The 11,209-nt window shown below is 44.5% G+C and overlaps 2 protein-coding genes across 2 annotated transcripts in view; both read right to left on the bottom strand.

Annotated features, from left to right (window-relative positions):
* Positions 1 to 11,209, bottom strand: part of LOC144892212 (uncharacterized) — a 623,022-nt gene that overhangs the window by 493,816 nt on the left and 117,997 nt on the right. The gene's annotated exons all lie outside the window — the stretch shown is intronic.
* LOC137428722 (voltage-dependent T-type calcium channel subunit alpha-1H-like) overlaps positions 1 to 11,209 on the bottom strand; it is a 231,558-nt gene that overhangs the window by 154,505 nt on the left and 65,844 nt on the right. The window contains exon 8 of the mRNA XM_078777047.1: positions 4,326 to 4,717. Coding sequence (XP_078633173.1) covers positions 4,326 to 4,717 — 392 coding nt within the window. The remainder of the gene's footprint in view (positions 1 to 4,325; positions 4,718 to 11,209) is intronic.

Raw genomic sequence — 11,209 nt, 5'->3', positions numbered from 1 at the left:
GCTGCACAAATTTGATCTACATGGGAGGTGTGCCAGGAGGAAACCTTTGCTGTCCAGAAAGAACATCAGGGCAAGACTAAAGTTTGCCAATGAACACCGAGGCAAAGACCAGCACTTCTGGAACAATGTGCTCTGGACAGATGAGTTAAAGGTAGAGCTATTTGGCCACAGTACCAGAATACATGTTTGGCGAAAACCAAAGACAGCATTTGACCACAAGAACCTGATACCAACTGTAAAGCATGGTGGTGGAAATATTATGGTTTGGGGCAGCTTTGCTGCAGCAGGGCCTGGGCAGCTCCCCATCATAGAATCCACTATGAATTTTCTCATTGTACCAGAGGGTGCTTGAGGATAATGTGAGGCCATCTGTCGGAAAGTTGAAGCTCAACCGAAGGTGGACCTTGCAACATGACAATGACCCTAAACATACCAGTAAATCCACCAAGGAATGGCTGAAAAGAAAGAAATGGAGGGTTCTGGAATAGCCAAGTCAAAGCCCGGATGTTATGGGGGGATTTGAAACGAGCTGTGCATGCAAGAAACCCCTCAAACATCGCACAGCTGAAAGAATTCTGCATGGAGGAGTGGGCAAAAATTTCTCCCAGTCGATGTCAGAGACTGAATATGAATGAATGATCGTTTTAAGGTTGTCAGAGACTGGTAGACAGTTATAAGAAAAGCCTACTTGAGGTTGTTTTTGCCAAAGGGGGGCAATACCACCTATTAGAGCCAAGGGTGTACTTACTTTTTCCACATGTGCAATTTGCATTTATGTTTATTTAAATTATACAATGGACTACAAAATGTAAATGTTTCATGATATTTGTTATATTATATCACCTTTATCTATCAACATCTATCTATAATTCCAGTAATCTCTGTGTGTCTGTGTGTGTGTGTGTTTGTCTGTGACCGCTGTTTCTCGACAACCACGGGTCCGATATACTTGAAACTTGCCAGGTATATTGCTAGGGAACCCGAGGATGTGCCTTTTCAAGGTTTGAAATTAATCGGACAAGTGGTTCCCAAGGTATGGTCACCGTACTCGCAAGCCGTTCGCTTTGGCTTTGCGAATGGACCAAACCATTTCATGTAAATAGAGGGGGGGGTTCTACCGTACTCGCAAGCCGTTCGCTTTGGCTTTGCGAATGGACCAAACCATTTCATGTAAATAGAGGGGGGGGTTCTGTGGTCGTTACTGCCACGTGGTTTCAAAGTTTTTTGTTGTTGTTGTTGTTTGCACGCATGTTTTTTTGCACCCACGTACGGGCACGCCCTAGTTGTTTAAATGAAGATCAAATAGCTGTATGTTGAAATATGTTGAAAAAGTCAAAACTTTACATGGCGTGTACTTACTTTTTCACGTGACTGTATATATATACATATACTGTATTTAAAAAACCAAAACATAAAAAAACATTAAAAAAAATATATATATATATATATACTGTATTTCAAAAACTATATATATATAAATTAATTAATTAATTAAAAAAAAGAAAAAATATATATAATTCTAAAACAAGCAGAACATGCATAAACCAGATCTGCAGCAGAGGAATAACCTTGAGTCTTTTGTTTGCTCAAAGCTCTCATCCGGTGTCGTCCGAGATCTTCCGCCTACCTGCCTCCACCCTCGCTGAACTGCATCTTAACGTTATCGTGAATAATAGTCATCTTATTATGATGCAATAATCGCAAATGTAAAGACGTCTGCACCCTAATTATGCAAATGTGATTGAAAAAAAGTGCGATTTTTTTGCACCGGCATTTACATAATGGTTTTATGAATAATCTTTGGAATATTCAAACCCCTGAACCGCTTCAGTCGCATGATTTATGCAATTACAAAGGTAAGTGGCAAGAAATTTTCTCCGCTAAGTCTTTCTTTGGTTCGTCGAAGGCGAAGGCAATAAATGGCAGTTCAATGCAGCTCAAGGCAAACAGACAATTGAAGGAATCAGTGTAACAAACAGACAATCCCCCTGTGCTGTCTTTCCCTCGTGGTCCCCCTGTGCTGTCTTTCCCTCGTGGTCCCCCTGTGCTGTCTTTCCCTCGCGGTCCCTCTGTGCTGTCTTTCCCTCACGGTCCCTCTGTGCTGTCTTTCCCTCGCGGTCCCCCTGTGCTGTCTTTCCCTCGCGGTCCCTCTGTGATGTCTTTCCCTCGCGGTCCCTCTGTGCTGTCTTTCCCTCGCGGTCCCTCTGTGCTGTATTTCCCTCTCGGTCCCACTGTGCTGTCTTTCCCTCACGGTCCCTCTGTGCTGTCTTTCCGTCGCGGTCCCTCTGTGCTGTCTTTCCCTCGCGGTCCCTCTGTGCTGTCTTTCCCTCGCGGTCCCTCTGTGCTGTCTTTCCCTCGCGGTCCCTCTGTACTGTCTTTCCCTCACGGTCCCAACTGTACTGTCTTTCCCTCGTGGTCCCTCTGTACTGTCTTTACCTCACGGTCCCAACTGTACTGTCTTTCCCTCGTGGTCCCTCTGTACTGTCTTTCCCTCGCGGTCCCAACTGTACTGTCTTTCCTTCGTGGTCCCTCTGTACTCTCTTTCCCTCGCGGTCCCTCTGTGCTGTCTTTCCCCCACGGTCCCTCTGTGCTGTCTTTCCCTCGCGGTCCCTCTGTACTGTCTTTCCCTCGCGGTCCCAACTGTACTGTCTTTCCCTCGCGGTCCCCCTGTGCTGTCTTTCCCTCGTGGTCCCCCTGTGCTGTCTTTCCCTCGTGGTCCCCCTGTGCTGTCTTTCCCTCACGGTCCCCCTGTACTGTCTTTCCCTCACGGTTGTCAGCTCTTTCACGAGCCTCGATTCAGTATTTTAAAAAAACAAACAAAAAAAACAACAGTGTTCAGCAAAAATCTACATTGGTAGATCCTTGAGATAAAAAACAGGTAACAATTTTTTTCTTCAATTATGTCTTTTTCACATAAATTCAGCAAATAATAATATATCTTGAACCATCCATGCAAGTTAAGCAGTTTTTCAAACTTTCTGATTCGATCATTACCTCCGTCACTGAGGATGGAAGGAGGCTGTGTATTCACCTCGTTTGTTACTTGGCAAAACATTTTTTTGGTCACTCCGGTTGTGTGTTTGTGTGTTTGTTTGTCTGTCCGCTCACTTATACTTGCCTACAGGTCGCAATTTTAAAATGATCTTCACGAAATTTCACCAAATGGTAGTTGGTGGTCCAACAGAATCATATTTATTTTTGAGGTCAAAAGGTCAACATAGTCCAAAGGTCAACCACATTTTCCTAATTTCTAAAATCCTCAATTTTCATCTGATTGACTTGAAATCTGAAGAGGATTTTCATATCGGCTATGTGAATTCAACCACCAAATATTTTTGAGGTCAACATAGGCCAAAAGGTCAACATAGGCCAAATTTCTGAAATCCTCAATTTTCATCTGATTGAATTTAAATTTTAAGAGAATTTGCATACCAGGTCACTGAATTCAACCAGAAATTTTTTTGGAGATGATCATAGGTCAACAACTTATTTTAGGGATTTCACAAGTATCGTGCGACATATTTCTTGTTTGTTTGTTTGTCCGGGCTCATTATTTGAGCTAGGAAGCTGAAATTTGGGCACAGTTGTGAGCAAGTGATTTGGCAAAAACCAATTTATATATTTTTTATTAATCAAGTAATTGATCAATTACTTAATTATTATCGATTTATTAAGGACTTAATTATTTTCTTTCTCATCTGGGCAATATTTCAGGCACCTTTTGAGCTTTGAGCTAGAACACGAGTAACCAAGTGATTTGGTTCTAAAGGGTATTTTTGATTTATTTACTAATTAATTAATCGATTAATTATTTATTGATTAATCAAGTATGTAATCAATTTATTTATTTAATTAATTTTCAAAAAGCTACAGCTTTGGATGAAACACTGGTGGTTTAGGTATGCTATTAGCCAATTGATTAAGAAATTAATTATTTTACAATCATTATTTATTTATTTAAATTACGCAATTAATCAATCAATTATTGTACACCTCTCCCTGCCAATACCGACTCTATGTGCTGTACGGCGGGATCACCAGGCACCAAAGGCGCCCCGGCAATGCCGCGCACTGTAATTTGTTTCAGGGTTCTGGCGATAGCTCGCCTACCTTTCGGGAAGGACACAGTGGGATCTTTAATTCACCTAATCGTTAATGACTAATGGCGGCAGATGGGAAGCCCAGTTTAACACCCACCCGAAGGATGGCAGCTGCCGCAATCACAGAAAATGTTGAGATCGTTCCAAATGGGGGATGTCTGTGATTACTTTTTATTTCCTTGCAGATATAAAGAGAGTACATTCAGGCAGATGGATGGTCCCCACCTGCTCGTGGAATTCCACTCCCATGCTCAGGCTGTTCACCAGGATGGCGAGCATGATTCCTCGATTGAAGTATTTGCTTTCGACGATTGCACGCAGCGCCTTACTGGCAGCACGCCATTGCTGTAGGCACGCTTTGCACCACCCTCCACCGCCATTTTCATCACCGTCCCCATCCCCCTCTCTTTCTCCTCTATACCTGTTGTCAGATCCTCTTCTCAGTCTCCCCTCAATCCAAGACGGTCGTCGTTTAAGGGGCACCGGACACTGGGCAGCTGCTTCAAGTGCAGGTGGACACCGTTGACACAGAGGGCAGCACAGCTCCTCAACAGAAGGCTGACTAGGCCTGCTGCCATCCTGTGCCATAGAGAAGCAGGTGGTGGCCTTGCCAGGACCTGTGAGAAGTCAAAAGCAAAGTTACCTTTTTCAAATGATAACAAAAGCTGAATAGAATCAGAGTAGTGGAACTGATTTCCTGCCAACATTGCAGCACGGCAAAGTAAGAGAAATGCTAAGAAAATCACATGCTTGAAGAATGAGGAATACAGTAACATGCATTAGCCAAGTCCAACAAAACAAAACTATTGTGCAAAATGGAGGAGGAGAAATTACTAAGTGCATCTATGATGATGTGTGTGTGTGTGTGTCATGTTTTTTTTTGTGGAGTTCCACTGGAGCTTTCTGATGTGGAATGTGATACACTGAAATGATCGTCATGATCTCCTGAGTTTATTAGGCTAATTAACCACAAATAATCCGGAATAATTCCCATGTTTCTAAATGTGCGACATGTTAAGGTGTATAGAGCAGCTTAATCGGTCCTTCCGAGGTATGACGTTCTAATTACAAAATGATCAACAGAAAGAATGATAACATTGCAACAATGCAATGTCCGTCCTGCCCTGCCAATGCAATGGCTGCCAATTAAATAATACTAATAATCTTACTATAATTCACCAAATGTCTGTCCGTCTGTCTGTTCCCAGGTACCGCAAAAACGGCTGAACCGATCGCAACGAAATTTTGGGTTGGTAATCCTGGGACCACCTGGAGTAAAATAGGCTATATTGTTTTTCCAATTTTTTCCCAATTTCCAATTTTTCCAATTTTCCAGTTTTTCCAAACACAATGGAATAATATTTACCGATATGAACAGTGATGTGGCTTTTATTGAAATTCTACAAATACTGTTTAGATTTTGATGATTTGCGTGTGATATGATTTAACGGATGTTTATATAAATCGTTTAAAATAAAAAAGCCTTCAATTTCTGATATTTAGCCTTTTCATTTGGGCCTCCCAATTGAAGCCCCGCCCGTAGGGTGGGTACCTTTGCTAGTATTAATAATAATAATAATAATAATAATAATAATAATATTAGCATCACTTGACAATAATAACAACAAACGTATAATCCCTGCCCTGCCCCAAGCACTAATGGGCCTGGTGAAAGGTAAGCTAATGCTCCAGCACTACAGCAGGCAGATGTGCTACAAGGCCATGCAGACCAATGAAAATTTCATTCAATGGACTAACAGGCCCATTAGTTTATCAAACGATGCACGGACCTCCTGGGCCATTGAAGGCAAACTACACCTCAAACAAGGATGAGGAAGAGACAAATATTCCCTTCTCCGTTCTTATCCGTTGTTCGTTCTTATTTGTTCGTTGGTTCTTCGACCACGTTGTTCGTGATCACGTGTTCACGTCGTTAAAAAATGTTTCAAATGTCCCCTGAAGAACTGTATTCTGTCATATACTATAACACCTTTTTCTTCTTCTTCTATAAAAGGATGCTTTCGACTTGCTCACCAAATCTATTCATTCAAAAAAAAAATTCCATCTCTTACAGTTACAGTGCCTCTTTCATCCATTCCCTAAACTCTCCAGAACTCCACCCATCCTTCAGCATCCTCAAACGTATTTTTGACTCGAAGGTCTCAAGAAACTCATTTTACAATAAATGTTCATTTCCCATTAATCGTACACTTTCTAAAATCCAATCTCACCTCTCCCCTCCAAATCTTCCCCTTCACCCCTTCCCTCAAAAACTTCCCCATCACCCCTTCCCTCAAAAAATTCCCCATCACCCCTCCCCTTCAAAACTTGCCCATCACCCCTCCCCTCCAAATCCACCCCCTTGCCCCTCCCCTCCAAATCTTCCCCATCACCCATCTCTTTCAAATATTCCCCCTTGCGAAGGGGAAGCCGTAGCCAAAGGTATTGGATACCTTTGGCTACGGCTTCCCCTTCGCTCCCATCACCCATCTCTTTCAAATATTCCCCCTTGCCCCTCCCCTCCAAATCTTCCCCATCACCCATCCCTTTCAAATCTTCCCCCTTGCCCCTCCCCTCCAAATCTTCCCCATCACCCATCCCTTTCAGATCTCCCCCCTTGCCCCTTCCCTTCTAAACTCCCCCCACACCGCTCCCCTCCGAGACCCTCCCTCACTCCTCCCCTCCTAGACTCCCCTCTCACCCCTCCTCCTCAAAGCGTCCTCCCCGCTTCTTCCCCCTTCCAACTTTCACCTTCATCTCCCTCAACCTTCTGCCTCACTCTCCCCCCTCCTCAAATAACACCTCACTGTGCCTCACCCAATCACCATCAAACCTTTTGTCCACCCCATTCTTCCCTTTCTCCAAGCTATTCTGAAAGCTCTGACACACCTTCAACAGCTCTCCCTACTCTTCCACATCTTACCCTACCGCTCCCCCCCCTGTTCTGTATCTGATGCGCCCCCTTCCTCTTCTTTAACAGCATGGACCTCCAACATCCGGGGCCTTCGCTCAAACTTGACTGATCTCTCCATACAGGTTGCTTCTGATAAACCAGACGTGATCTGCTTAACAGAAACTTTCCTCCTTCATGATGTCTCTGATTCCTTGGTATCTCTCCCAGGTTACTCCCTCCTCCGGTATGATAGACCTGAGCCTCGTCCTGGAAGGGGGGTTGCTATCTTTATAAAAAACTCTCTTCCTCACTCGCCCTGCACTGCCCTCTCTCCACCTCACCCCCAGGAGTACCTTTGGCTACGGCTTCCCCTTCGCTCCCACCTTTTGTTCATATGTGTGTTGTACCGTCCACCAAACAGTGATGACTCCATCTACATCTCGCTGTCTGATAATATGAACCAACTTCTATCGACCCATCCCAACTCTCTCCTCCTCATATGTGGTGATTTCAATTGTCACCATGCCAGTTGGCTGGGTGTGGGTACCTCTCTCACCAGCCAATGGCTCTTCAGCAAAGGACTTCTGCGACTCACTGGGACTGACACAATCTGTCAATTTTCCGACCCGGATCTCAGTCAACGGAGCATCTTCTCTTCTGGACTTGGTTATGACTAACTTCCCTGAAAATGTCTGCTGCTCTTCTTCTGCTCCAATCGGCTCATCTGATCATGTGCTTGTTAAAGTGGACATCTCTCTGACCATTCTCAGAGAGCCTCCTCAGCATCGACGAGTCTGGCATTTCACTCAGGCCAACTGGCACGGTCTTCAAGCAGCCATCAATCATCTGGACTGGTCTCCCATCTCTACCGCCTCTGACATCAACTCATCCTGGGAATTCTTCCAAAGTAAATTGCTCTCTCTCATGCACAGATTTATCCCATCTCGTCTTCAGTTGTCATACCCTTCCTCCCGTCCATGGTACACGGAATCTTGTGGTGAGGCTATTGCCTAGAAACAACTTGCTTTCGTCTCCTGGAAAGCAAATCCAACGGAAGGAAATCTCATTTCCTTTCACAAAGCCCGAAACAAGTGTGTGTCCACCCTCAGGAGAGCCAGGAAACAATATCTCTCCGTTCTCAGGACAGAACTCTCTTATCTGTCTCCCTCTTCCAAATCCTGGTGGCATCTGGTCAAATCTGTTTCTGGTGTTTGTTCCCCCTCCATCCCCTCCCTCACCTCAAACGGCCACACGACTGACTCCGCACGTTAAAAAGCTGAATGCCTCAACTCTGTGTTTGCCTCTAAATTTTGTGTCCCAAACCCATCCCTCTCTGTACCCACCATACCCAGTCATACCCAGCTGCTCCTGGACTCTGTGTCCTTTCCTCCTGACAAGGTGGAAAAGTTTCTGTCAACCCTCGACTCTGATTCTGCAACTGGACCTGATGGCATCAGCCCACGGGTCCTAAAATCTTGTTCTTCCGCTCTTTCACTCCCTCTCTCTGTTCTCTTCACCCTCTCTTTTGCTCAAGGTCATCTGCCATCTGCTTGGAAATCTGCCAACATCACCGCTTTGCACAAAAAAGGTGCAAAAACAGATCCCAGCAACTACAGACCAATCAGCCTTCTCCCAATTATCAGCAAAGTCATGGAATCCATCATTGCTTTAGATATGAAATCTTTCCTCTTCTCCAATGGCTTGATCTCTGATCATCAATTTGGTTTCAGACCTGGTCACTCTACTCTGGAAATGCTGCTTCTGCTTTCTCAACAATGGATGGAGGTCCTCAATGCCAAACAGGAAATTAGAGCTGTCTCCCTTGACATATCACGTGCCTTCGATACGGTCTGGCACCCCGCTCTACTCACCAAACTCTCCTCTTATGGTATCCATGGAAATCTCCACGCATGGCTGGCGGACTTCCTCTCTAGTCGTAGTCAACGTGTGGCCCTGAATGGGTTTCTCTCATCTCCTCTTCCTGTTCAGGCTGGAGTTCCCCAAGGCTGTGTTCTGGGCCCTGTGCTTTTTCTGGTCTTCATCAATGATCTCTCTGACTCTGTTGGAAATCCTCTCTATCTCTTTGCTGATGACTCTACTCTCTGTCGCTCCATTCTTCATCCCTCAGATCAGCAGTCTGCAGCCTCCTCACTCTCTGCAGATCTGGACAAAATCACAGACTGGGCAAACAAGTGGAACATGTCTTTCAATCCTGACAAATCTCACACTCTTACGATGTCTCTCCGAAAAGACCGACTGGACAACCCTCCCATCCACTTTCTGAATAATCCTCTCCAAGAAGTTCTGTCACTCAAGCTTTTGGGTCTCACTATCTGCCATGATCTTTCCTTGGAAAACCACATTTCAAATCTGGCCTCCAAAGCCAGTCGCCGACTGGGCATCCTCCGTTGTGCGAAATCCTTCCTTGGCACACCTGAGCTCCTCACCACATACAAGGCTTTCATCCGCAGCTCAATGGAATACTGCTCTCCCCTCTGGGCTGGTGCTCCTGCCTCACACCGAGCTCGTCTTCACGCTGTTGAAACCAAAGCATTCAGAATCATTGGAATCTCCCGCGATGAAGCTAACTCCAAGGGCCTCTCACTCACTCACCGCAGGCAGGTTGGTGGTCTTTCCGTCTTCTACCGACTCCTCTCTGGCCTTGCCCCCCCAGCTCTCTCTGGGCTGTCCAGCAAATATTCCTACATGTCACACAAGATCTGCCTGCAACCCTCTTATGGTTAAACTGCCAAAATCAAGACTCTCTGCTCACCTTCACTCCTTCATTCCTCTTTTCTCCCACCTCTGGAACAAACTCCCTCACTCTCTTCAATCCCGCTCCACCCTCCAGGTTTTTAAAACAGCTGTTCACCACCATCTCTTATCTTCCCCTATCCAAAACCTTGATCTTTTCTGTCCCCGCTAATTTCACTCCAATTCCACTTTTTTGAAATACCAACTTCTGTCCTGGAAGTCCTTGGTGTCCTTGTGTTTTATATTTCTCCCACCCCCCCCCCCCCCCCGTTCCCTCCCCCCAAGCCCTCTCCCTCCCACACATCTCCCTGCTCTTAAATGTTGTGTGCTCTCAAGTGTTTGTGTGCTTCCCCTTCTCTTGTCTTCCGCTCCCTTTTTTTATATATTTTGTTTGTCTGGTTGATTTGTTTGTGAAGTAAATGTCAGCTCTTTCACGAGCCTCGATTCAGTATACAAAAAAAAAAAAAAAAAAAAAAAAAATGAAGAACAGTAAAAGAGAATACAAGTTACCGGAGGTCACAGAAAAAAAAGCTACTCATTGTTATTCACAGAAACATGTATCATCAAAATGTCACAGAAACAGATTTTTTTCCTCGACAAGATCGAGACTCATGGAAGAGGAAGAGTATGGACGGACATGAGGGCAGCAGGGAAACTGTTGGACATAATAAGTGAGCAAATTAAGGAACAGAAAGAAAGGAGAGAGAGAGGGGAGCTGGGAGGAAACACTGCAAACTGCAAAACGGTTGCTAAAGCAAGAGGGTTGGCTTAGGAAGGGTTAATGGGGGTAAAAAAGATTGTGGGTAAGGATGGGGGATGATGTGAGATTGTGAAACATCGCCTGCTTGAAGCCCTGGAAGGAAGAGTGGGATAGCGCAGCATCAGAAAGTTGGCTCCGTTTGCGCTCGGTCAGGATTTTGGAAGTTTAAACAGGGCCTGGTCACTGGAAGAATGCCTGGAGTTGTTCGTGAGGGTGAGACATTTGGCAGATGGTGGGACATTTGGACCATCTTGCCATGGCATTCTCACATTCAAATACCCCACCTCCCAGCAGACTGTCATGCCCCGCCAGGCAAGGAATTCAGCCAGCAACCAGCGCATAATGTAAAAGACAAAATTGTAAAAATTTGTTAATGTAAATTTTTTTAAATCTTATTTTAACTCTTAGATGCAGGCGTCAAAAATCCTACATAAACGCAGCCATTGGGCTTCGGAGGCCCAACAGATGTATTCGTGTAATGTTTATATTATTTCTATTTTTTTTATAAATTTTTTTTCTTTCATATCCTTTTTCAATCCAAGTCGATTCTCATGGATGTGTATTTGCTCAGAAAATGTGAATTATTGATCCTATTAGTTGGAAGAATCCCATACAAGTAATGAATCTTTTCTTCTTTTTTTTGCAAAAAAAATTTTTTGTTCTTGGTTTTTCAACTTTTTTTCTCTAAAAGGTTGAGGCTCA

This window comes from Myxine glutinosa, chromosome 5 (genome assembly GCF_964187855.1).
Source record: "Myxine glutinosa chromosome 5, kmMyxGlut1.1, whole genome shotgun sequence".
Taxonomy (NCBI): Eukaryota; Metazoa; Chordata; class Myxini; order Myxiniformes; family Myxinidae; genus Myxine; species Myxine glutinosa.
The sequence above is the reverse complement of the archived record's forward strand: the minus strand, read 5'-3'. Positions and strand labels throughout refer to the sequence as shown.